This window comes from Capronia coronata (genome assembly GCF_000585585.1).
Source record: "Capronia coronata CBS 617.96 chromosome Unknown acBCG-supercont1.1, whole genome shotgun sequence".
In the NCBI taxonomy this organism is placed as follows: Eukaryota; Fungi; Ascomycota; class Eurotiomycetes; order Chaetothyriales; family Herpotrichiellaceae; genus Capronia; species Capronia coronata.
In genome coordinates, this window is record NW_006912893.1 from 1,179,610 (window position 1) to 1,205,815 (window position 26,206).

The window sequence follows — 26,206 nt, forward strand, 5'->3', positions numbered from 1 at the left end:
AGGCTGTTTTCCTGGAACGTTTGTCAGGCGATCCCAATGCTCTTCCATGCAGTACAGTCCCTGTTCCAGCCCAAACGCTGTCTATCCAGGCAAACTCTGCTTGTTAGCGTTGACATTCCAACCCCTGTGCGGAGGCGGACCGTGCAGGAGCCCTGGGCCTTGGAGGAGGAATTGCCGTGAGGTGGTAGTGGCGGGCGGTGGTGGTGAAATGATGGCAAGGGTCAGGTTGGCGGGGGGTGAGCGCAGGCGAGACATGACGGTTTGTCATAGGACGAACGCGGTGAATAGGTACAAGTACCTCCACCTTTGAATGTGTTGCGTTGCGGTGTTGCCCCTCCGTCAGGCTTCATCACCGGTAGTACTACTGCGAGCCTGCCCTTCAGGGATTCCATCATCTCTTCAAATCTCTGTTCTCGACTGCGAGAATATAAGACCGCCACTGCACTGCGATCCCTTTTCGCATGCTCCGCATTGATCTCCAATTATCACAGCATTTGACACCCACGCCCTATCACCGTCGCCAATTAGCAGCGCTCGGGAAGAATCGGATAGCGTCTCCAGGGCAAACCACCACATCTGTCTCCGAAGTTTCCCGACTCTGTATCGGGAATTGCACTTTACATCGGGTTGGCCCCGGCATCAGGAAGATACAAGTGCAAGGGCATTTCTCCCCGATGGCTTCAGATTACTCTGCTCGTCTTCAAGCTATCCATCAAATTCGTCCTCTATCGCCCTCTCCAGCCTCGGGCAAAGCACGTTCTGATCTTGCCAAAACTCAACTGCGTTCATTTTCTGCCAGAATGGTTTCTCAATCGGTCAACAAGACCGCCCTCCACCCGAGTGGTGTCGAGTACGTTGCTGTCCTCTATCGTTGTCGACTGTCCCAGCCGCTAATCAGTCACCATCTAGGCCTTCCCGCGAGCACACCGAGCTGGAAGAAGAACTTCACTCGACAGCCCACATTGACTACGATCGGGTGGCCATCGTTGCCAACCCATCTGTTTCTGCTCTCTACGAGGATGCTCTGGTCTACGAAACCGGCTCTGCCATCACCTCTTCGGGGGCCCTGACAGCCTACTCGGGCTCAAAGACGGGCCGTTCGCCGCTCGACAAGCGTGTCGTCAAAGAGGAAAGCTCGGAGAAGGACATCTGGTGGGGACCTGTGAACAAACCCATGACACCAGAGGTCAGTCGATTTCCCATTATTTCTTGTATTCTATTGCTTCCATGCTTCCGCTGTGTGACTCTCCCCTCATCCCCTCCGGTGGAAATGATCATGAGTCTCTGGCATCCGTGTCTTGATGCCACGTTGGGACCTCATCCTCACCCTCCCCCGCAGTGAGAGAATTGGTTTGGGATCACATGTGGGCGGGCATCAGGAGAAACATCTCCATATCGCCCGGTTGCCCCGCGTTGAGCCCCCCTGCCAACCATGACGCACTGGCACTACAGTTGCAGTGGTGTCCAGGCGTTCTGGGCCCGGCAGCCGCGGCTGAGGGACGAGAATTTCTTGGCTGCGGGTTCAAAACGGGGCCGCAACCCTCAGCCACCTAATTCAGGCTTCGGCAACTGCACCGGATGCTCTTCGTACCCCACCCCAGTACCACCAGTCGTCCATCTTGCTACACTACGGAAGATTCAGGAAGACCAATGCTGACGTTAGTGTGATCGTTGTGGAACAGGTCTGGAAGATCAATCGTGAACGAGCCGTTGACTACCTCAACACCCGAAATCGCATCTACGTGATCGATGGCTACGCCGGTTGGGATGAACGCTACCGCATCAGCGTCCGCGTTGTCTGCGCCCGTGCCTACCATGCCCTCTTCATGCGCAACATGCTCATCCGACCCAGTCGAGAAGAGCTGAAGGACTTCCACCCAGACTATGTCATCTACAATGCCGGTTCATTCCCGGCCAACAGATACACCGCCGGCATGACCAGCGCTACTAGCGTTGCCATCAACTTTGCTGAGAAGGAGATGGTCATCCTGGGTACAGAATACGCGGGAGAGATGAAGAAGGGAGTCTTCACTGTCCTCTTCTATGAGATGCCCGTCAAGCACAACGTCCTGACGCTCCACTCGTCTGCCAACGAGGGTGAGAACGGCGACGTAACGGTGTTCTTCGGCTTGTCTGGCACGGGCAAGACCACGCTGTCAGCCGACCCCAAGCGCAAGCTCATCGGTGATGATGAACACTGCTGGTCTGACAAGGGCATCTTCAACATCGAGGGAGGCTGCTATGCCAAGTGCATCGGCTTGTCTGCCGAAAAGGAGCCCGACATCTTCAACGCGATCCGATTTGGGTCGGTGTTGGAGAACGTCGTCTTCGACCCTGAGACTCGAGAGGTCGACTATGATGACGCCACCTTGACAGAAAACACACGTTGTGCGTACCCTATCGAGTACATCAGCAACGCCAAGATCCCTTGCTTGACGGAAAACCACCCCAGCAACATCATCCTGCTCACCTGTGACGCCCGTGGTGTGCTGCCACCCATCTCCAAGCTCAACACTGCGCAGACCATGTTCCACTTCATCTCCGGTTACACGTCCAAGATGGCCGGGACGGAAGATGGTGTCACGGAACCGCAAGCGACCTTTTCTTCCTGCTTTGCTCAACCGTTCTTGGCCTTGCATCCCATGAGGTACGCCAAGATGCTTGCAGACAAGATCTCGCAGCACAACTCGAACGCGTGGCTCCTCAACACCGGCTGGGTTGGTGCGGGTGCGAGCACCGGCGGCAAGCGCTGCCCGTTGAAGTATACCCGCGCCATCTTGGACGCCATTCACTCTGGAGAGCTGGCCAAGGCGGAGTATGAGACCTACGACGTGTTCAACCTGAGCGTGCCCAAGACATGCCCTGGTGTGCCCGACGAGCTTCTCAACCCCAAGAAGAGCTGGACTGGCTCCGCCAGCTTCACCGATGAGGTGTCCAAGTTGGGCAAGCTGTTCAACGAGAACTTCAAGAAGTACGCCGACGAGGCCACCGAGGAAGTCATCAAGGCTGGTCCAGTGGTGTAGTCGTGTTCTTTGAGTGAGATTTGCTGTTGCCCAGACGCTCTGGGTATTGTACAGAATGCGTTGAAAATTGGGAGTGCATTTGTTTGTGGCGTTGGGACAGTAAGCGTTCGGTTGGTTGAAGACAGTAACAACACGAACGCGAGACGCGAGAGGCATCACGAATGCAACGAACTGACAATCCGATGATGGCCGGCTCTCCGTGTCCGTCCAGCCAAGTGGTTGGTTGACATGTTGAGAATGAAACGCCTCAGAAATATGCCTGCTAGATACTGTGCGACGAGAGGTACGAGAGGTACGAGATTGGAGATGTACATCTGCAGCTTTTCATGTCATATAACTGATAATTTTATCAAACATGAAATAAAAGCATTTTAACCAGACTTGGGTGACATGGCCGACGCTTTCCTGTGACCGAGGAATGTCCGCAGGTACCGAGTCGACAGTTTTGCTAACCCACTGTACGTAGTTCGCAGCCAACGAGGAGCACAGGAAGACGGCGCGCCTTGTGGCAGGTGAAGGGCGTACAACGCGAGAGATACAGTAGAGAGTGCGTCGTTGTAGTCATCGACTGTGGCCGGTCAGATACAATTTGGTGGCGAAATCGAGGATCGCAGGCACCGGCCACGGCATCAGAGGGGTGTCAGGATGCGTTCAGAGATGAGACTCGGCGATAAATCGATGGGTGACGCTAATAGTAAGTGGGAGGAAGGAATAGGGTAAATCGCAATAGTAATCGTGTCATCCGAGTTGAGTTCATCGATCGAGGCCGGGGACGTGAGATGCAGTGGTAGAGGCAGAAGCAGTGGTGAAGCTTGAAGGAATCAATAGCGCCAGAGAAAATCCAGCAATAGTGACTCAATAATTAATTAGTAGGTGAATGAATGGCATGAATCTCCCGCCCTGATCCTCCCGCCCGCTCGGTCTTTTCTGGAGCACGAGTTCCTCTCTTTGCGCCTCTTCTCGCTCTCTGCACGGGGCGCACAATGTGACTAAGATCGAGTGGCCTCCCGAACGACCCGAGGGCAGGAATTCCACCTCCCACAACTGCGGCAACTGCAGTAAAACTGTTCGCGGGCGTCCACCACTGTCCAGACGGCACTGGATTGTACTGTGTGTTACTCCCACGCACCGTCGCCGTCCACAACCTGCGGCGGGCTTCGATTCCTTCGATTCCTTCTCCTCGTTTACCACTCTGCATCTCGAATGCTCCCAACCCACTTCCGCTCACCCATCTCGTCGTCACCAAACCACACTGCATCACCTCCCTCTCCGGAACACTCTCACCATTTCAGCCTCGTCTTCGCTGAAGCAGTCCTACACCATCATGGCTGATCCGGATCCATAGTCATCGGATCTCCTCTCTTCGAATCTCTCCTCCTCGGCGTCTGACGGTCGGCGGTCTTCGTCAAACTTTTTCCGGAATCCCCCCTCCACACGAGTCCTCCAGCATCAACCACGAAAATCCAAATCCCCTGCGTGTTACAATTCCGGATTCGCCGACTCCATTTCACACGCCTTTCAGTCTCCGCGATTGCACGCGCACTTGTTTGCTTTCCTCCCTGTCGCCCTTCCGGTGTGAAGGCGCCCGATTCACTGGCCTCGGCTAGAGCCTGGGTTGCGGTCGCACCGGGTCCGAATCCGTCGCAGCTCGTCTGTCCACGGCCCTCGATAATTCCATCTTCCAGTTGCGCCCATCGTATGTGAAGGGAGGAGTCCTGCGGGTCTACAACTACTCAAAATGCTCATAAACGGAGAGAAATTTGCCTGCGAGGCCTGTGTGCGCGGTCATCGTGTCAGTTCTTGCCATCATCAAGGTAAGAAGAGTCGCTGTAAAAAGCATGCAAGATCTGGTGAGCATATACTGACTCTCACCATGATTTAGACCGCCCTCTGGTCCATGTCAACAAGAAAGGCCGTCCTGTGTCGCAATGCCAGCATTGTCGAGGCTTGCGCAAGGCTCGCTCACAACATGTGAAATGCGAGTGCCACGACAAGGCTCACCCAAAAGACGAATGTCCACACGTCAAGACCGAAAACAAAGCCGGTTCGTAACACTGAATCTTTTTGGTCCACCCAAGTTATTGATTGTTCTCTAGAGCCGCATACTTGTTGTTGCACGCACGGTCAGCGATGTACTTGTTCCTTGAAAAAGGACCTCGATTCTGTCCCCGAAGACATTCCACCCCTGATCCAACCCAAAGAACATGCCAAACAACGGCCGAACATGAATTCGCACGAGTCCAAGACGACGATATTCACCAATGGTCATCACAAGCCTGTTCACAAATTCAACGATGCGCATAATCAGCTCGGAGCCCCTTACAAGATCCCTTCACGATCGCATTCTCTTCATGGCCACCGCGATCTGGCTCACAGGTCCACGGACAGCCTTCCGCTTCTAAAAACCTCCAGACCGTTTCACGAGTCGCCACTACACAATTCCATGACCGACGCTGTGGACATTATGCAACGTCGAGTCAAATCCGAACACAACTCTCCCGCGCTGGGACCGACGAACGGCATGGTGGACCCTGCAATACAGGATCTCGCAATCCCGAGTTTCGATCCCAAGGCCTATTCATATTCTCCTTTCGGCACTGATACCCCTCCAACCCAGACCAATGGTCTGCAAAATGGTCAGACCCCCGGCCAGCAAGATTTGTCGTTACCAGAACGCTTTCCCGAGAGCTGGTTCATGACATACGAACAGGCCCATGAATACGAACCTCCACCTGGGTCGAGATATACCGATTTTACGGCGGTTGACTGGTCCACGTTCAATCTGGACACAAATCCAACTCCTTATAACAGCAGTCAGAGCAACTCGCCCTATCTGGCTCAACAAGCTCCCTATCCACAGATCGACCTGTCCAACCAGATGAACAATGCGGGAATCACCTCCTCAAGCGGAGAGGTGTCAGAAGTCGACGATCAATCGCCGCCGTCTCATCTGGCCGTGAATAATCGACCTCTGAACAACGTTGAACGGTCGAGTGGGTTAGACGGCTACAGCGATTTCAACAGCATCGGCGGCGACGACGTTTCTGATCGACATCGCTTGAGCTCCGCATCATCGTATTACGGCACTCCACAAGCGAACTTGTTGGCCGCGGACAACCTAGGAACCCTCGACATCGACGAGTACATCAAACAGGCCGAAGCGGAAACCAAGCGAATGCAGATGCAACAGCAAATGGCGCAGATGCAGATGAGCCCTCAAGACGTGCAGTCGTCGCGCATGTCGAGCGTCAGTCGGGCCATGACCCCCACTATTTCCACTCCCGGCAGTACAGCGAATGGCGAACACCCGTTCACGATCCGGGAGGCTCAACGCTACGCTCATATGGATGGCGGAATGTCTAATCAGATCTCGGTGGGGAATACCAACAGCAGCAGCAGTAACAACAGCAGCAACAGTAACAATCACCACGCCGGCGGCGGCGCAGTCATTCCTCCCGCCGTCACTATGACTGACGATCCTGCTTGGTCTGTTGCGCCGGATATGTCGAATCCAGAGTTATCCTTGGACGACGAACAGGAAGACGAAGACTGGGTCCGGTGACAAAGGCAGATGATGTAGGATGGTTCGTCTTAAAAAGAAGGAACAAAAATACCCCTTATACACCGAACATACTTTTCGGGTTGACCCAAAGATCGACGGACATACAGCAAGACCATTGGAGAGAGGAACGATATATCATCTGCCTGCCTGTGAGCAATTCCTGGTCTCAAATACCTCCCAAGTGTCGAAAATGGAAACTAGTCCGAATTCGCGTCCGCGCCCGCGTCCGGTCTTTGATGAGTTACGATTGTCGATTGTCGCCATGCACATGCACATGCACATTTTTTTTTGTCTGTCTGATATTTGCATTATTCAGTCAGTATTAATAGATACCACGGCGCTTGGCCTTTGGTTCTTGGTTTTTGGGGGTTTTGCCCGTTGGTTTTCGAATACCCAGACCAGACGAGACGAGACGAGACGATGCAGATCATCCAGTTGTTGATAGGGTTTGAAAGTCTTGAGATTGAAGCAAATGCGGGATTGTGATTGTGGTTATGGTTATGGTTGTGATTATGGCTATGGTCTACAGTCTCACTGTTGTGTCTATCGGTCGTCGTTGACTCTTTGTTTGGATGATCAGAAAGAACAAATGGAAGTCCGAACCTGTGAGACCTGTGAGACCTGTGAGACCTGTGAGACCTGTGGAACCAGTTTTCACCTACCTTCCATATCACTCACACTATACTACTACGTACTTGGAAGTTACTAGACCACTAGACTACTGCCTAGACTACCATCAAGTACAGAGTACAGAGTATAGAGTACAAAAGCCATGATTCCGTCTTTCATCTTTCATCTTTCATCTTTCATCTTTCATCTTTCGTCTTTCGTCTTTCGTCTTTCGTCTTTCAGGGAAGTACGGCCCATACCTAATGTACCCTTGTCCATATCCATCCATACTATAGACCCCATACCCATACCCATACACATACCCCTGGGTATCCCTTATATATACGTATTATCGGTGATTGTGAGATGTCTGAAAGCTTGGTACTGTGGTACTATGGTACCTAGGTAGGTACGTAGGTAGTTACATCCCTTACCTTACTCTACATACCTAAGATAAGATATGTCAAGTATAAAGGACCTGGACCTCAGACCTCAGACCCCTAACGTCGGGTACCTAACTACCTACTGTACATAGTACCAATTTAGTACAGTATGTATATATTTCAAGATACTCACTTTTAAGTTACTTACTCCTGAATCGAAAAAAGAAAAAAGCTTCAGTATCTAATAATAACTAGAGGAGAGGGCATGGACATAAGGTAGGTAGGTAGGTAGGTAGATAGGTACCTCGGTAGACAATATACCTGATATAATAGTGGTTTGACTATATACGTACATACGTACATACATACATACATACATACAGGTCATCATTCAGATCCAAGACTGTTGTCTCTATTTCAACTTCAAGATCAACTTTCAAGTTCAAGTTCTTGCGTCTGTCTGCCTGTCTTACTTCCTCTTCCTCTCTCCCTTTCTGTCTGTCCCTCACCGCTTCAATATCTCCGCAACCCATCTCATCTCCACAGCACTCACGCCCCTCGCGTACGCTTTGGTCCCGGTATATACGAATTCATTGTAGACGATCCCCTCGAATTTCCTGGTTGGTCCACCAGGAGAATTCGTACCGGCAAGTCCAGAATTGTCGTTGGTTGTAGTGTGATTTCTTTCTCCTTTTCCTCCATAACCACCACCACCAACACCACCACCACTTCTCCCTCCTTCTCCTCCTCCTCCTCCTCCTCCAGGAACAGAAAACAATACACTGCTTGGATGAATTGCAACAACTTGATTCGTCAGAATGGTGCGATAACTGCCGTCCGGACTCAAGCGGGCGACGTTGGCGTGGAAGCCAGTCAGAAGACATTTCAGGATTCGGGTGGGTAGAGTTGATGGATCATGTAGATGGTGATGATCAGAGTGAGAGTCAGAGTCGTGAAATTGGTTGTTGTTGTTATTGCCATCAACCTCACCCTCGACATTAACCTCGTTGTTGGCAGTACTCTTGTTGTCTCCCATTCCGTTCTTTTTCGATTTCGGTTTCGCTGTCGCTCCCGTTGTCGCTCCCGTTGTCGCTCCTGCTGTCGCAGTCGCTCTCGCCCTTTTCTGTCTATTGGCCATCAACGCGGTCAACTGTTTCCGAACGTCCATGGCCCCCGTCATGGCTCGGTGGGAGATGAAGCGGTCTTCACACCAGCGGCGGCGGTCGGTCTGTTCCGCGGCGTAGGCTTGCATGGTGGCCAGGAGAGTCAGGTGGTCGCCTTCACGGCGGAAGAGGGCGCGACGGTGCCGCTGGGCGCGAGATTCGCGGGTCTCGGATTCCATGTCGGAAGAATCTGTAGCTTCGACTCCAAATCGGTCGTCGTCATCATCGTCCATACCGCCTTCTGATCGCGTTGACAAGACTTCAGGTTTGTTGCCGTTCGTGGGTTTACTCTTGTTACGCAACAACCCAGAGATTCCTTCTTGTTGCTGTGTCTGATTCAGATCATCATGATTCTGACTGCGGTTGCGATTGTGGTTGATATTCAGAAAAACATTCTCCACACTCAATGCGGACACGATATCGATGATCTCGTCGACACAATCGAACTCCGGCTCCGCGCTGGCCAGCAACACACGCGCCAGACTCGCCGGCAGAGGCAAACCACTCATATCCCTCCCCAAAGGCGTGATCCGACCACTGGTCGTGTCCAGCGCATTCAGCTGGACCAGATGGATCATTGCCCTCTCCAACGCGCGGCGCGGCGGAGCAGTCAGAAACGGAAACCTCAGCAGATCGTCGATCCCGTGCGCCTTGAGCGTCAGGACCAACTGGCTCAGATCACAGCGGAGGATCTCCGGTTCCGTGTCCTGCGGCAGCTGGTAGAAGTCGGATTCGGTGTACAGTCTGTACGCCGTGCCGGGGGCGTCTCGACCGGCCCGGCCGGAGCGCTGGTTGGCGGAACTGCGCGAGATCGGAACGGTCAACAGTGTGTCCAGATTCAACGATGGGCGGAACAGTCGCTGCTTCACCTTCCCAGTGTCGATCACGTATCGGATCCCCGGCACGGTGATACTGGTTTCGGCGATGTTGGTCGCCAGAATGATTTTGCGCGTGAACTTCGGTGTCGCCTGGAAGACCCGCTGTTGCAAGTGAGACGGCAATGCCGCGTACAGTGGCAGGATCAGGAGTCTGGGAAGTTGTCTCGACAGTTTCACGTCTTTCTGGATCTCGGTGGCCCAGGTGCGAAGCAGGCTGAGGAGAGATTCTACCGTTTCTTGGCCCGTGAGGAAGACCAGGATGTCGCCTGGCAAAGGGGTGTGCGAGTGGATATGCGTGATTCGTTGGTAGGCGGCGTCTAGGATATCCGGGACCGGGGCGGGCGTGTAGTTTATCGTCACTGGGTGTTGGCGACCTTTGATGAAGAGCGAAGTGGCTTTGGTGGGTTGGGACGAAGTCGTCGAATCTTTGGGAGTGGTGGAAGACATGTGTGATGTTGGCTTAGTCGAAGCATCGTTCTGGCTGTCTGATTTACTCGTTTGATATGACTTCTTCTTTGCCGACTCCTTCCCATTAGCGGCACCAGACTGCTCTTCCTCCGCTTTTTCTGGCTCTCCATTCGTCAGATGATCAATGTCAAGTGAATGTGGATTCTGACCGCCGTTGAAGAAATCCTGAATCTTCTCCATATCCGCCGTAGCACTCATGACGACGACTTTGATGCCGACGCCGCCCCTGCCGTCGTCTTGACTTCTCCGATCCTGCATGCGCCTCAGAAATCCCAGCACGAGATCGACATTGACGCCGCGCTCGTGAACCTCGTCGACCACGACGGCCGAATACTCCTTCAGCCACGGATCACGCAGCATCTCCTGCAACAGCATCCCCTCGGTCAAGAATTTGATGCGCGTAGACGGACCCGTACTGTTGTCGAACCGGACAGAGTATCCGACTTGAGACGCGGGACTGGAGGTTCCCAGCGGCGTGCCCATTTCCTCGGCGACCCGTCGAGCCAGAGAGATGGCGGCGACCCGTCGGGGCTGCGTGATGGCGATACATCCGCCCACCGCGCCTTTTCCTTCGATCCGCTTCTTCTGGCACCATGGCTCGTTGACCAGGAATTGCGGGATCTGCGTCGACTTGCCGGACCCCGTCTCTCCCACTAGAAGCAACACGTCGTGGTCTCGGAGTTTTGTCCGAATCCGCTCCGCGTGGCTGGAGATGGGCAGTTGCTGTCTGGACGACAGTAGCTGGCGGGCACGCTCTTTGAGGTGGAGACCTCTGTTGGATAACTTCGGGGGCTCGGGCGTGGCTGACCAGGCGAGACCGTCGTCGTCGTCGTCTTCGTCTCTGTGGTCTTTGAAATTCACCACCTTGCCTGACGCGCCTGCTCCAGCGGTATGAGACCGGTGTAGTTTGAGCGAATCCCCGAATGTTTTGGTTTGTGATGGAAACGCCTCTGTTGCAGACCGCTTCTTTCCTTTCTGTGCCATTGTCCCTGGCGATTCGGATTGCTTGTTAGGCATTCCCGCCGCGGATTTGGTATGCGGGCCTTTGGACATGACGCACGTTCAGTTGCTGATTATTGCGACGGTGTTATTGGAGACATTGCACAAGATCATGTCATCTTGGGCCCTGTAAAATGGGGAATTGTGCAGCAGTTGAAGTGATACTTGCATCAGAAGTCGATACAAAATCTCTTCGCCCGCAGCCTTGCGCCACCTCCGGGTCTTGGCAAGGCTGCTATCAAAATCCAATCTGAACTTCACCAACCACCTACATACTCCATTCACCTACATACAGGTACATAACATTACCCACTGGTAACCTATATTATATCCCAGCTACCACTGCCATCCGTACCTGCCGTAACTATTCATTACCCACACAACTCTCACTTGCTGTCCCCTTCGAAGGACCACAACTACAACCAATCCCTCCGTCATACTCTCTGATCTACTCATAGAGACAGCGACACTGAACAAATCATGTTTTATCTCCTCCAGATCATGGAGTCTAACAAGATGGTAAAAATGCTTTTGGACACACTGCCTCAATGTCAACCAAGCTTTTCTACTTTTACAAGGTATCCCATGATCCAATCACTTTTCGAAGACTCCCACCCATCGTCTTCCATTCTTGATCCTTGGTCCTTTATGGCCGACCTCGTGGAGTGCTTCTTCCTGCTTCAGCACGCTTGATCTCCTCTAGGATCAAATCGCGGGCCGACTCTACACCCTCCTTCTTGCCCACAATAGTAATGGCATCTCCTTCATCTGCTCCTCCTCGGTTGGAATTCTTGTTTGGAACTTGAATGTCACAGCCAGATGCCTTGCGAATGGCGTTGATGGTGTGTCCACCTTGTCCAATAATGTGGCGATGCAGTCGGGGGTCCGGGAGAACCAGATACCCGGTGTGTTGAGGCTCTTTCGCCCTTTCCATCAATGACTGGATCTTCTGTTTGATCTTCGCCACCGTTTCTTCCGAAGCATCTTTGCCAGGCAGAATCACCCACGGGATCTCTCCTGCCTCACCATCCAAGACGTCTTGGTTCGACACAATATCCCAAGAATAGGACTCCTCTCCCGGCTGGTCAGTGATCAGGGGCAGGCTGCCATTGGTGTTGGGTGCCTTAGGCCCGCGGGCACCGGCCTTGCCTTTTGGCGGCGGCTTCTGTCCGTTATGGTCGACGCGAACGCCGTCTCTGGACAACTCGCGGAAGAGAGCACCATTTCTAGAAATGACGTGATGCAACGACCGCGGGACCATGATGGTCTCGCCTTGTGGCCGGCTGGTCATCTTTCGGAAATGTTCCTTGGCCTTTTGGACGTTCTCTGGTCGACCAGTAACCTTGACCCCCGTGTCACCACTTCCTTGACGAGGTACGTTGATGGTCACCCCAAACTCTGCTTCCAACTTCTTCCGGCTACTTCCGTTGGGTCCGATCAATTCTCGGTGCTGCGTGACGGGGACATCAACTGTCTCCGTAGTCTGGTTTTCCTTCTCGTCCACAAAGCTTTGAATTGCTGCCACGATTTGGTCAACCACATCGGCGGTTCCCTTGACAACGAGAGTTTCGGATTCCTCTCCGGGACGAGGGAAACGAACATGTTCCGCACTTGTGTTTGTACCACCAGCTTTGGCCACGATACTCTGGATGTTGGACCCTGGGAAAGTCAGCTTACTTCTGGTTCCGTTTAGAGGTGGTAAGAGAACTTACCGCCAGCACCAATCAGAGCACGGTGATGTCTTCTGTCGACGTTCAGGTTCCGGGTGACAATGTCGTCAAAAGCTTTGGATCGCTTCTCAAGCTCCTGTTTGGCCTTATCCACTTGTTGTTTGGTACCTCTGATCTGAATGGTGACACGGTCCGAGCCATCAGGTTTGGGAATGTCAATCTGAGCTCCTGTGTCGGCCCTCAACTTCTCCATCTCCTGACCACGTTTGCCGATGAGGGAAGCAATCTGCCCCTGCGCCACCGACACGGTTGCCGTATGGGAATTGTCGACCAAGTATTGGTACAAACTCAGCAGCTCGTCGCGCACCTTTTCGGCCTTTGCCCGGGGTCCTCGGATTCTGATCTCATCGTGGGCATGACTTTTATTACCACCAGCCTCGCTGGCATTATCTGCCACGGAAGCGTCGTCACTGACTCTGGTGGCTTTGGGGAAGTCAATCCGCACGGCATTGTCCACCTTGCTTTGGATCTTTTGCAGATTCTCTCCGCTCTTGCCCACCAGCATGCCGTGATACTTGGGATCGATCTTGATGGCAAAGCTGACCTCGTCTTCCCACTGCTTGGCCAGTCGCTGGATCTCAGCTTTACAAGCCTCGGCCTTCTTCTGCGGCCCTTGAATGGTGATTTTGCCAGGCTCGCGAGTGTTAATATCCACGTCATGCTTTTCCTGAAGGGCTTTGATGTTTGCACCTTGTTTTCCGATCAGATTCTTGTTGAATTGAGCCGGGAATGCCAAGGTCGTGGTGTAACCGCGCTCCCTCTCGTCCTGCTCGGCCTCTTTTAAGAAAGCTTCGATCTTGCTGCGAAGGTCTGCAACATCCGCCTCGCTTGGTCCTCTCAAATATAACCGCTCGGACGGGGAGCCTCGCGAGACACCATTGGACTGCTTCTGGTCTCTAGGGACACCAAACTCGACTTGCACTGGGAAGGCTTCTGGAGGAGAGGGTTGGGGTTCGTTCTTCACAAACCTCCGAACCTTGTCCTGGAACTTTTTGGGAACATGAACGTCCTGCACTGATATACCTTGATGTGGGATGTTGCTCAACAATTGTGCTTGAGCCTGTTGCAAAGCCTTCTCGAAGTTAGCAATATCGGCTTTGGTGGGTTTTGTTCGTGGGATCGAGGAAGCCTCGCTTTGAGAAGCCTCGCTTTGAGAAGGGCCTTCATAAACCAGAACGACTGGATCGGAGCCGTCTTGGGGAACAATCATGTGGACTCCATAATCATCCTTCAGGCGCGATCCTTGCATTTGTTGGAGGTGGGGATGGAAGAATGGATCCACCTCAACAAGCTGCAGTCTCGCCGATGGGTACGCCTGCGCGATCTTGGACAGCTCATTGCGGGCGGAAAGGGCCTTCTGGGGGTCATTGCTAATGACACTCCAGCTTGGCGAAGCACTCGAGCTTTGGGGGAAGACGATTTCCGCGCCGTGGGAATTCATGAATTCGCGCTCAATGGCCTTCTGCTGCAAGTACTGAGCAAGTGCTCTGGAATGTCGTTCGGGGCCCTGTGGAGCGTCTTGAAAATGCTTGTGCATGTCGACTGCGCGGTTGTGCTTTCTGGACATCAATTCCTCTGCTAGGTTGCGGCCAGCACTGAGCTTGTCCTTCGGCCCAATGATGTGAATATCCTCAGTCTCATGCTGCGGAGGAGGCAGAATGACCACGCAGCCAGTCTCCTCCAAAAACTTCAGCGGATCCATCCCACGGTCGCCCACGATGTAAGGGTGGAGAATCTGTTCCGCTGCGACTTCTTCGAGCATGAGTTCTTTCTGTAGCTCTTCCGCCAATTGCTCGAGCAAAGCACGGGCTTCCACGGCGGCAGCTTGTTCCCCAGAAATAACAATATGACTATCTCCGTGAGGGACGAATGCGGGGCCGTGGTTGTCCTCGGCGGGCCGCGATGGTGGTTGTTGTTGCCAGGTGTAATATGGTGGCACGTTGATATGGAGATCACGCTCTTGCTCCAATTGTCGGAGACGGTCTGCATGCTGCCCAGCGATAAATGGGTAGAATTCCGGAGGGATTCCTCGCACTGGAAGGTCGACCTTTGGCTGAAGAGCTTTGACCTGGTTGGAGATTTGTTCGTAGACTTGTCGTACTTGGGCAGCATTGCCGCGAATCTCGACAACATCGGTTCTCACCTCTTCAGGGCTGGCCACTGGTCTTGTGTCTCGCTCGATGCGGATCTTCACGTTAAACTGGTTCTCAAGCTTCTTGATGTTTGCGCCTCCCTTGCCGATGATTTGTGCCGACACCGCCGAGGGGATCTCGAGTTTGACTTGTTTCTCCAGTGTCAACTCCTTCGACACGTACATCAAGGCCTCGGTCACACGGGCCTTGGGGCCTTCTGCAATGAATTCGGTCCGGGTTGCGAAATTGGTCGATTTGGGTGTGACGATGACGTTGAACTTCTTCTTCACATCGTCTAGGATGCGTTTTACCGGTTTGCTCTTGTCGAGATCGGCATTGTCAATCTCAAAGGAGTCGCGATATCTGCCTGGGAGCAAGACATTGCCACGAGCACCCGGTGCGGTGGTGACCGGGGTTCTGGCGCCTGGAGGTGAGATGGGAGTGCCCGCCCCAGACGAAGTTGGTCGTGGTCCAAGGGCTGGTGAGCCATTTGTCGGAGGAGCCTTTGCGGAGGCACTGGCAACCCAACCCGGAGCACGAGCTGCCGGGACTGCAGTCGGTTTCGTCGCAGCTCCCAAGGCAGGGAAAGCTTCGTCGGATTGAGTGTCCAGAACGGTGGGTTTGTCGGTAGCCTTCTGCTTGCCTGCGGCCTTTTCTGACAATGGAGGATCGGTCGTGCCGTTAGTTGTACTTGTAGTGTGCTTCGCCTTTTCCACATGTTCATGGGGAGGTGGAGGGTGCTGAAGGTCATCTTCGTCTGGGACGTCTTCAACAGTGACCCGATGGACCTCCGCAGCCTCATGCTGTTCTTTCATCAACTGCGCAGGAGTTTTTATGATGTTTGACTTGCCATCTGCAGCAGGATCGGCTGTAATGGTGGCCATGATCGTGGTGGCTTCCAGGAAGCCTCGAGAAAACCGGTAGAGTTAAGACCGTAGGAAGGGGACGACGACCGAGGGGTTTGGAGAGGTTAGGATGCGACGACCATGAATCAATCGCACGGTAAAGGCTGTTGGATAGAGGGGAAAAGTTAGGACGTCTGTCGATGCGACGTGCGAGGGGATTGAAGTCACAGTGACAAGGTACTTTTGTGCAAGAAGAGCGTGAAGTTGATGTAGGCGTTGAATGGAAGATCGTCGTGCTCCTGCTTCTGCTTCTGATTCTGGAGAGATTCCCATGGAAAGTCGCGCTTCGGATCGGATCATTATAAAGCCGATCCCGTTGAGGACTAACCTTATAAGGAGGTCAAAGCCTTGTCCTACCGCAGCACCACTACACCATACACACTGCCGTTCATGGTTGAATTGCTATTCTTACAATGGGACATTTGGGATGTCCAGGATAGCTAGTGACTTCCTGTAACTCATATACCACTACTACTCTCTTATGTTTGCAAAGGTGCCAACACTCACTGAAAGCCAGACCAGAGACACGGTCAACCACCCGTTCACCTATCCAACATATGAGGAGAGTGGTCCTGACTGGGTCGACACTCACAGACATAGTCAGTCACCATAACCATCGTCGTGTCATCTATCAGACCTTGTTGTCTCGCTTCACAAACCCAACCTTGACTCCTTCCGCAGGCGTGAGAATGATCTCTGTGTGTAAAATGCGCTGGTTGCCATAGTCAATGATCTGGTCAAACTCCTGCAGAATTCTGACCACCGTATATGCAATCTCGACCATGGCGAATTGCTGTCCAATGCAGATTCTCGGCCCTCCATTGAATGGAATGAACTGCCATGACTTGGGTGTCCAGGTCGCCCACCGATCCGGCACCCAGTCATGCGGATCGTAGGGAAACGAGTCGGAGATTGGAGGGTAAAGATCCTTCCGTCGCTGCATGACGAGCGTGCTGTATCCGACGACGGTGCCACGAGGACATCCCACCAGACCCATGCCGTCGGGACCTGCGCCGTGTGGGAGAGTTGTATCGGTCAGGGCCGACCTGACATTGAACGGTACCACGGGATACAACCGCAGTGTCTCGTTGATGGTGTACGTCAGGTATTTCATGTCTTTGACCTCTTGATATGTGGGAGGGCGGCCATCTTGGCCCAAGACCTCCAAGATCTCCTCTCGGAGCTTGTCGACCACGCGAGGGTTCTTTGCTAGTTCGAGGAATAGCCAGGACAATGTTGAGGCTGTGGTGTCTCTCCCAGCGAGGAGCAGGGCCACCAGCTGGTCACGCACGACTTTGCGGTCTCGAGTATGCCGGGCGAGGGCGTGGAGGAAAGTGTCCGAGCGAGACAGCTTGGACTCCAGCTCCTCGGGACTCATGGACAAGGCTTCGGTAATGAAAGGCTCAATGAACTGCTCCATGGTCTTTAATGCCTCATTGTAGGACCGTGTGGAGAAGAGGTGTTTCAATGGTCTAATGGCACATAAGCTCAAGTCCCCTTCGGCGGGCTCACAGAACAGACTCACCCCAAGCGCCCGATCAGAGATTGTACCCTCTGCACCTCGTCAAATGCAGCTGCAAACTCGGACTGTTCCTTGTCTAGACTGCCGACGCTGTGACCGAACAAGAAATGGGTCGATGCATCAAGACTGAACCGAAAGAGCAAGTTGTTCAACATGACCATCTGCCCGTCGCCAGGGCCCATCAGGGACATTAGTTTGCGGACGTGCGTCTCGATCAGGGGCAAATCGGCAACCCTTTCTCTGACAAACATTGGCCTGATCAGTTGACGGGAGTTGTGCCATTGCTGTCCATCGGTGGTGAAGATACTGTCTCCAAGGAAGGCTTTCCATTCCTTGTGGAACTCCTCGCCTGATGATGGCCGATTAAGGTCAGTCACATCCCAACAACAAGCCGAAGAAAGGTCTTGAGAGACGGCGAGCACTGACCTTTGCCAAAGTCTTGGAATTGGGTGGCGAGGATGGCCTTGATATTCTCCGGGTCTGCTGTGAAGATGACACGACCGTCGGCAAGGATCCGTAGTTCAGTGGTATACGATCCTGTCCCGCTTTGTGACGTTCCCGTGTGCTCGTAGATCCATTCCCAAAATTCTAACGCTTGATTTCTCAAGATGGCGAGCGTCGAGTGGACGGGAAAGTCGAGGCCTTCCTAGGTAGTTAGGGGGTGATCATGACTTGTATTGCCGGCATATCACACGTACCAAAGATGAACCTGGTCCTGACCCCGGGACATTCGCCTCCCAATCTGCGAATTTGTTTTCGCTTGTTATATCTCCTGACATATACAGACCCGACGTAGGCGAGATACGCAGAGACGAGTAGATATTGCCAGGACAGGAAGTGCAAGACCATCCTGATGATGAGTCTGATGGAGTTGCCAGGGACGGATCCTCTATAAGGTAGACGTCAGGATCGATTGATCCAGTTCAGCCTTGATGAACGATAATGCCATGGAGGAGGGGAGATATCACAAATATGGTGAATTGTTTCGGCGTGTAGTTAAACTGCTGCCTGGGGTGTTTCTCGATTGAATGAATATCGCTTGAATATCGCTTGATAGACGGTTGGACAAAAGAGCCTCCATTGTATCGTCCGGCCCGAATACGACATACGGTCATCCAACCAGCGTCCATCGCATCTGGTGTCAGAAATTCAGATAGTCGGTGGTTGGTCGCGATTGGACAACAGCGACAGCCCAATCCACCGCTATCTTGCGTGTACCCGTTGTGCGTCGAGGTCAATGCATGCTGGATTGACCAGGCACCCGTGTATCGTGTGTCGTGTATCGTTAGAGGTTGCATCCACCCTCCATTAGACACCAAGTCATATGGACCGGCGACACAGCCGTTTGGAAATCCGTGACTTCTCGCTCCCTCCATTCCCCCAGCCTCCGAGATGCATCTTCAAGCATCGTTTCATCCCTGACACCCGTCCAGAGCACTTCTGCCGCAGCCGCCACTCTAGGCCAGAGCTTGGAATCGAGGTCTATGGAATCAGTCTGCTCACTCCACATCAGAACTTCTCCGCCCTCCACGTTATCAACCAGATCGGGGCTGATATTCGCCAAAGGATCATAGGTGTACATGTCACGCCAATTATGGAATGGGTTGCAATAATCCAGATATGGTTTCTTTAGTTTGCTCGGATGTCCTCCCGATGTGTTGTACGGTACGCCGACGGGCGACTTGCCGGCAGGGTAAGGGTTGAGGAAGCCGCCAAAGCCACCTAGGAACATGAGAAATGCTTCGCTTCAGATACACCGAGGACATACTCACAGTCAAGATACCAGTGATGATAATCGCCAAATATGGCTCGATGGCCCTTCTTCAACACTTCTTCGATTCGTTCGCTGTTACGCCAGACTTGGACCAGAGTGCTTACAGTTCTGTTGCCGCCCAGCTTAACCCAAGGCAGGGTCAGATTCCAGTCAAGCAGCATTTCTTCCCAGACGATTGGTTGAAAGCCATGTTGGTAGGCGATGCTCACGACATGATCAAAGAAAATCTGCAACAGCGGCTGCAAAACCTGGGGGTCGTCACTGGCCACCGTCTCATCAAGGAGGTAGGCGGCGCGATTGACCTCGTCACCCCCAATGTGATAAAGTGAGGTGTATCGGCCTGTGCGAGGCAAGATATCCATGAGAAGCGTCGAGACGAAGGCGAACACGAGGGACGAATTGAGCTTCAGTTGCCCGCTTAGTGGCTCTGCGGCAAATGTTGACCAGTCTAATTCATTGTATGCCGCTACTAACTCGGGATATGCGTGAGCAACAGATGCTGTGTGGCCTGGCATATCAATCTCGACAAATACCGATATACCCCGGGAGGCGCCATGAACCTGAATCTCGTTGAGGTCATGGGCGGTCCAAACTAGGTGAGGCTGGTAGGCACCTTTCCTGGCTAGATCAGGCAGTGACGGAATCTCAAGTGGCCAACTCTGAGAATCTGTGGCATGAATGTGCAATCTGTTCATCTTGGTCCGTGCCATTGCATCGATCGTACGTATTAGGTCTGAAGGGAGGAAAGGGTTTCGAGCTATGTCAATGCTCAATCCCCGGTGACGCCACTTTGGGCGGTCAACGATTCGCATCGGCACATTTGGTAAGTACGATCCCGAATGGGACGAGTGCGCATAGAACAATTGCTGGAAAGTTTGAAGCGCCCACAATATGCCGATTGTACCATTGGTCTGAATTGTCGCTGTTGCATTGTCGATGACAATGTCATAAGATTCATCGGCGGCAAAGAAAGTAACGGGGTCGAAACTTTCAGCATCAGGGCAGTAACTCTGCTGTATCTGCAACATAGATAGGTGATGGCGCTCAGCCGTAACATCAGGTTCGAAAGTCGAGTGCCTTCCATGAAGCTTCCATGGGACATATCTGGTATCGCGTATCGATTTGATAGCTTCGTGGACAGCGCCCTGTACGATCGAGGCTTCCGTGAGAGCTTCTTTGCTTTCCTCGAAACGTCGTTGCCAAGTAAAGCCTTGAAATCTAGTCAAGACATTTTGGCCGAACTGAAAGGCAATGCTCATGAAAGCTGAGATGGGAATTTCTCCAAATCCAGGAGACTGGCTAGTCAAGATGGCATCTTCTCCGTTGCAGCGCAAGATAACCTTGACCGCAGGATCTAGCCACAACACCTCAGAGCCGGTAGAGAACTCCACAGGCTTGGGCCATAGAGCAATGGCATTGGTGATGTAGAAAAGGAGGACAAACGCGTGGGAAAGCATGGCTGGTGAATAATGGAACAGCGTGATAGGCTCTGGCAGTGAGCGCCGGAGATAGACACCCCTAAGTCTCCTGTGATTGAATCGTTACAGCTGATTTACCTTGGACGAGCGTGAAGAGCATGAAGAGCTTAACAGAAGCATATCACCGTCGGAGCGCACTGTGTCACCGTTCTCTATGGCACCAGAGCAATTGATGATCACATGCCCGTCGGAGGTAGACAAAGGCTAGGTCTTACCTTGCTCGGCACGCAAGAGGGTAGAAGAGATATGAGGACACGGTAGCGTGGTTGGACTGCAGATACTGCAGTGTGATACTGTGAAACTGTGATGAGATGGTCGTGAAGATGGAGTTGACATAAGATGCCCAAATAGGCATAGTCACTAGAGACTTTTCACGTGAGCTGATTGTCATCACGTGATGTGGCTGACTAAAATGACTTGGCAGAATGTCGCCACCTTCTGCAACCAGCTTGCCGCTTTTACGGCGTGATTCGAGTTACACGGCAAATCATCGTTCAGAAAGACACCAACAGACGCCAGTGGTAACTTCGTCTGACTCCAGAGATACAGAGATATTCTAGTTCTACCTCTTCTCTTCCCTACATCATCCCACCACATCTGCGCACTTCATCCATCCCGAGTCTCCTTTGTGCGCATCCCGATCCTACGAACCGACAACGTCGATCAGGCAGCGCAAAAGCCGATCAGAAGCTGTCTTTCATTGTTTCCGCAAACATCACCAAGGCGCGACTTTCGAATCTTCCCATCACCTAGGCGTGTTCTGCCTTGTCGAACCCCTCCATCCTTTTCGCCTTGCGTTCATTTCTACGATGTCGGCCATCGCTCTCGAGACACCGCTGGCCGAGGCCCTAAACAGTGCTGTCCACTCCAAAATTGTCGAAGAAGGCTGGACACAAGAGGATGATACTTCGTTAGCCGAGTACATTGTGCTCATGCTTGCCAATGGCAAAACTCAAGAGCAAATCGCATCAGAGCTCGCGGGCGAGTTATTGCAGGATGCGAAGGGCACGACAGAGTTTGCGCAGTGGTTATTTGACCAGGTCAATCAACTCTCCAGCGGCACAACAAGGTCTGGTGCCGCAGATCCATCGCAATCCTCCGGCCAGACTAGTCAGGCTGTCGCATCAGAGACAGCGTCGGGCAACTCGACAGAAAATGGCAATTCGGCGATACCGGCGGCGTACGACCAGGACATGGCCGATAATGCCCCCGAAAATGCGTATGTTCATCGTCCCACGCTTTGTCTAATTTAGGATTGCTAACATCTTCCACAGGCCTCGAGGACCAAAGAGCTTGCACGGAGGCCGAGGATCTGGCAGAGGTGGACGAGGCGGCGGAAATAACAAGACCGGCGAGTCGGCGCTCCATCGAGTGCGCGGCAACGATCGGATCAACACACACTCGCGCGGCACACCGAAAGGGCCCCGCAATGCTCAGAACCGTGATGTGCGCCCTGGCATGCAGAAAGCCTTGAACAACATGGCCATGCCCGGAGCGCATCAAGGATTGCAGAACCCCATGATGATGAATGGAGGGCAACAGGGTCAGCCGATCATGACCCCACAACAACAGATGGAGTTTATGGCGATGATGGAACAACAAACTCGAATGCTCGCACAGATGACGGGCATGATGCCCGGCGCGGTCAACTCTTTCCAACCGGGCGGTAGCCCACAGAACAGCCAAGGCCGGTCATTGTTTGATAGAGTCGAGCCCGGGCGCGGTCGCGGAGGCATTCGAGGACGAGGACGTGGCGGCAACCATCAGAACGGACACATCAAGGGTGCAGCCAAACCGACCGACCAAGAGACTGCAACTGAAGGCGACGGACAGAGTTCCGAAGCCGGCACGTCCGCGATGGATGTGGAGCAGAACTCTCAAAGCGAACGAAAGCCCCTTGATCCCGCCACCACCATGTGTCACTTCAACCTACGTTGCACCAACAAAGATTGTCCTTACGTGCATCAGTCGCCCGCGGCGCCTGAAGGCACGGTGGTCGACATGAACGACACCTGCTCCTTCGGCGCGGCGTGCAAGAATGTCAAGTGTGTCGGCAAGCATCCATCACCGTCCCAGGTGCGAGCGTTCCAAGCACAAGAGCTGTGCAAGTTCTTCCCCAATTGCACGAAACCGAACTGTCCATTCAAACACCCATCGATGCCGGTATGCCGGTTCGGAGCCAACTGCAAGACGCCGAACTGCCAGTTCACGCATCTCCAGACTCCTTGCCGCTATAACCCCTGCACAAATCTACGGTGCCCCTTCAAACACGAGCCGGGCCAGCAGAAGGTCAACAACTTTTCCGATTTCACATGGACCCCTGACAAGCAGGCCGATGCGAACGCAAGCAAAGACCATCTCAGCAACCGCAAATTCGTCGACGAGCAAGCTGGGGAGGAGGAACTGGTAAGACCAGAGGACGGCAATGTCGATTCGAATGGAGATGCGGGTATGACCCAGGAGGTGATTACTTGATCTTGGCCCGGTACCCAACTTGAAGGGCGGAAAGGAGAGCCAAATGGCTGGGAAGGAACAAGGAAGTCTGTCTGATTCAAGGATGATCGACGGCCATCATGGGAATTGTACATTACTACCTCCGCGGGAATGAGAAAGACAACAGAGATCTGTGCTCCGGCTCAGCATGGCTGTCAGTGAGCAGGGACACTGGACGAGGTATAGCTATGAGAGGCACCGTTGATTCCACGGGCACTGCCCTTCTGTTTGATGGACTCCAACCATGGGACAGGGCATTGAATCAGTAAATGGTCTGCTTGGGTTGCAGGGCCATGATACGAATGAAATAGTTTGGATGCGTTGCCATGAATTTGCTCCTCGTCTCTTTCTGCCCGTGACTTTGCATTCATAATTGGACTACGTAGTAGTGGTAATAGTGATATCTCATTTTGTGCTCCTCAGATAACGGAGTCAATGAGATGGAGATGACTGAACATTAGTATTGGTAGCTGTGATTTGTACCTGATTAAGGCGAGATGTTGACCGTGGACATCGGCAATGACAGAAGGCGGTGGGTGTCATGTAATTTCTCATCTGCCTCTTGTTTCTGTGCTTGACATACCATACTTCTGACCTACCTTGAGATATTATGATTTGTCGTGATTCATAATCAAGAAACAAGAAACAAGATCCTCTTTCGCCGATCACCTCACATCTGGATTGATTACTTTGGCCGTTGACGTGTCATAGCTGCCCGTATTTCACGGGAGACGAGGACAGGAAAAAATCACAGCGACATAATAAACACCGAGCAGAATAGTGTGGGAGACAAAGACCATTGATCGAATGAGATCTACGTTCGTCTGACGATCCGGTCTGCTCAGGAGTCAGAAGAAGGGTCCTTGTTGTCAGCCATCTTGTTGCTCCAGAGTGTCTGAGTCTGCGTCTGCTGGAGGCTTGGGACATCACTCCAGACAGACCGCAAGGCAGGATAGTTGTCTTTACTCGAGACAGGTGGTTCACATGTCGAACATGGTGTGAGGACTTCATGCTGACGAACACGCAGACTTATATCAGACCCTGACTCATCAGACTCGCAGTGTCAGAACAGAACAGAACAAACACCTTTGAGCATTCAGACCGAAGACAGAGGGCTGGACAGGATGGACCACTCTCCTGATACCGATACTACTGTCTCTGACAGAGGCAGTCTGGCCCAGGTCATCTCAACACTGCAAACAATTCTATCAACCACCAACCTCGACCAAGACAGGCGATCTCTACCGATCATCCCCCAGAACATTCCTGACCTTGCGCAGCTCCAGTCCCGAGCTGCGAGTCTGTTTCTGACGAGTTCACGCCCAGAAGCAGAAGCAGAAGCAGATTCAAATTGCGATTCGAAGTCTGCCTCTGCCTCTGCCGCTACAGCCTTGGAGCATACTGCTTCTGAGGACATCGAATCTCTATCCCGCCTATCGACACATCTCGCCAACGACATCCTCCCCTATCTCAACCTAGCATCGCTCTCGCCGAACTATTACGGCTTCGTCATCGGCGGAGCCACTCCCGCCGCTCTGCTCGGCGACTTCCTCGCCTCGATATACGACCAGAATGTACACGTGCATCTCCCGCGCGAAACGATCTCGACGACACTCGAGGCCGTGACACTGAACAAACTCGTGCAGTTGTTCCGACTACCTGAGTCTGGGTGGGCAGTTGGTGGCTCCGGGCCCGGCGGCGGCGTCTTCACGACGGGCGCCACGGCGAGTAATGTGCTCGGACTGGCGCTGGGGCGGGAATATGTGCTTCGGAGGGCTCTGGAGAGGAAAAGCAAAGCAGAAAACATATCGTTATCGTCGTCAGCCAGCACAAGCACCAGCTTCTCTTGTGGAGAATACGGAATCGCAGAATTGATGGTCCAGGCTGGCGTGCGTAGGATCCAAGTTCTCAGCACGCTTTCGCATTCGAGTATTGCCAAAGCAGCCAGCGTGGTCGGGATTGGACGGAGGAATGTTGTTTCCATTCTTGCGGAGAACGACAACGACGACAACAGCAGCAGCAGCAGCAGCAACACTCATCATAATCCATTACGGATCGACATCGACAAGCTCGAAAACGAGGCGCGCAAATGCCACGAAGGCGTCATCAGCATCCTAACCATTTCGGCCGGAGAGGTCAATACGGGCCGCTTCGCAACAGACTCTCTCGACATGATGGCCCGCGTGCGCAGGATCTGCGACCAGTACGGTGTCTGGATCCACGTCGACGGCGCTTTCGGTCTGTTCGGCCGCATCCTCGACCCGGAGCGGGATCTCGAGTACCAGGAAATCAGTCGCGGCGTGCAAGGTCTGGAACTCGCCGACTCCATCACGGCCGACTGTCATAAACTGCTCAATGTCCCTTATGACTGTGGAGTCTTCTTCACCCGACATAAAGCACTCAGCGAGCATATATTTGGCAATGGCAGCGCCGCGTATTTGAACAGATCCAAAGATCTGGGCGAGGAGGAGGACAACAACAACAACAACAACAACAACAACAACAACAATGGTGGTAATGGTAATGGTGGTGGTGAGCATGTACAGTCGCCTATAAATCTCGGTCTGGAAAACTCGCGCAGATTCCGTGCTCTCCCGGTCTATTGTACCCTCATGGCGTACGGACGAGAAGGATATCTGGACATGTTAAAACGGCAGATCTCACTGGCGCGCCGCGTGACCCAGTGGCTGCTCCAGGATGAACGCTTTGAAGTGCTACCCGACGCGGTGTCCGAACCGGAGGAGATCCTGGCGAAGACGTTCATGGTGGTTTTGTTTCGGGTCAGAGATGAGGACAAGAGACTGGATTTCGTCAACAACGTCAATGCGACCGGCAGGATCTATCTGAGCGGCACGGTGTGGGATGGCAAGCCTGCTGCACGGATCGCGGTCAGCAATTGGCAGGTGGATGTCGAGAGGGACGCGAGGATCATAGAGGAGGTGTTGGATCAGGTGGTGGGAGCAGAGACTGAGACTTGAAATGGAGTGTCGTGATGTGAGATGACTCCTTTGCATGAGAGAGAGAGAGTTGGTTTATGAAGACGAGAAAAGCCACCATATGATGAAGACTGATTTCATTCGTGTCTAT

At 53.0% G+C, this 26,206-nt stretch overlaps 8 protein-coding genes across 8 annotated transcripts; 4 read left to right on the plus strand and 4 right to left on the minus strand.

The window, feature by feature from the left end:
• Positions 1-800: 800 nt before the first annotated feature.
• On the plus strand, positions 801-3,023 carry A1O1_00424 (phosphoenolpyruvate carboxykinase [ATP]; the record flags this gene model as incomplete). Its single annotated transcript, XM_007721343.1, has 3 exons — positions 801-850; positions 910-1,186; positions 1,683-3,023. 3 exons carry the CDS (start codon positions 801-803, stop codon positions 3,021-3,023), a joined length of 1,668 nt encoding a protein of 555 aa, XP_007719533.1.
• A 1,738-nt stretch (positions 3,024-4,761) lies between these two features.
• On the plus strand, positions 4,762-6,585 carry A1O1_00425 (uncharacterized protein; the record flags this gene model as incomplete). Its single annotated transcript, XM_007721344.1, has 3 exons — positions 4,762-4,837; positions 4,906-5,067; positions 5,120-6,585. 3 exons carry the CDS (start codon positions 4,762-4,764, stop codon positions 6,583-6,585), a joined length of 1,704 nt encoding a protein of 567 aa, XP_007719534.1.
• A 1,497-nt stretch (positions 6,586-8,082) lies between these two features.
• On the minus strand, positions 8,083-11,139 carry A1O1_00426 (uncharacterized protein; the record flags this gene model as incomplete). Its single annotated transcript, XM_007721345.1, has 5 exons — positions 8,083-8,184; positions 8,347-8,596; positions 8,720-8,930; positions 9,099-10,013; positions 10,236-11,139. 5 exons carry the CDS (start codon positions 11,137-11,139, stop codon positions 8,083-8,085), a joined length of 2,382 nt encoding a protein of 793 aa, XP_007719535.1.
• A 592-nt stretch (positions 11,140-11,731) lies between these two features.
• Positions 11,732-15,831, minus strand: A1O1_00427 (uncharacterized protein; the record flags this gene model as incomplete). The annotated part of the gene is made up of 2 exons (XM_007721346.1): positions 11,732-12,744; positions 12,798-15,831. 2 exons carry the CDS (start codon positions 15,829-15,831, stop codon positions 11,732-11,734), a joined length of 4,047 nt encoding a protein of 1,348 aa, XP_007719536.1.
• Positions 15,832-16,483: 652 nt separating this feature from the next.
• A1O1_00428 (uncharacterized protein) lies at positions 16,484-18,153 on the minus strand (the record flags this gene model as incomplete). The annotated part of the gene is made up of 4 exons (XM_007721347.1): positions 16,484-17,324; positions 17,378-17,723; positions 17,801-18,020; positions 18,073-18,153. 4 exons carry the CDS (start codon positions 18,151-18,153, stop codon positions 16,484-16,486), a joined length of 1,488 nt encoding a protein of 495 aa, XP_007719537.1.
• A 506-nt stretch (positions 18,154-18,659) lies between these two features.
• A1O1_00429 (uncharacterized protein) lies at positions 18,660-20,605 on the minus strand (the record flags this gene model as incomplete). Its single annotated transcript, XM_007721348.1, has 2 exons — positions 18,660-19,096; positions 19,147-20,605. 2 exons carry the CDS (start codon positions 20,603-20,605, stop codon positions 18,660-18,662), a joined length of 1,896 nt encoding a protein of 631 aa, XP_007719538.1.
• Positions 20,606-21,435: 830 nt separating this feature from the next.
• On the plus strand, positions 21,436-23,101 carry A1O1_00430 (uncharacterized protein; the record flags this gene model as incomplete). Its single annotated transcript, XM_007721349.1, has 2 exons — positions 21,436-21,845; positions 21,901-23,101. The coding sequence occupies 2 exons, from the start codon at positions 21,436-21,438 to the stop codon at positions 23,099-23,101; spliced, it is 1,611 nt and encodes a 536-aa protein (XP_007719539.1).
• A 1,142-nt stretch (positions 23,102-24,243) lies between these two features.
• Positions 24,244-26,097, plus strand: A1O1_00431 (uncharacterized protein; the record flags this gene model as incomplete). The annotated part of the gene is made up of 1 exon (XM_007721350.1): positions 24,244-26,097. One exon carries the CDS (start codon positions 24,244-24,246, stop codon positions 26,095-26,097), a length of 1,854 nt encoding a protein of 617 aa, XP_007719540.1.
• Between the last annotated feature and the right edge of the window lie 109 nt (positions 26,098-26,206).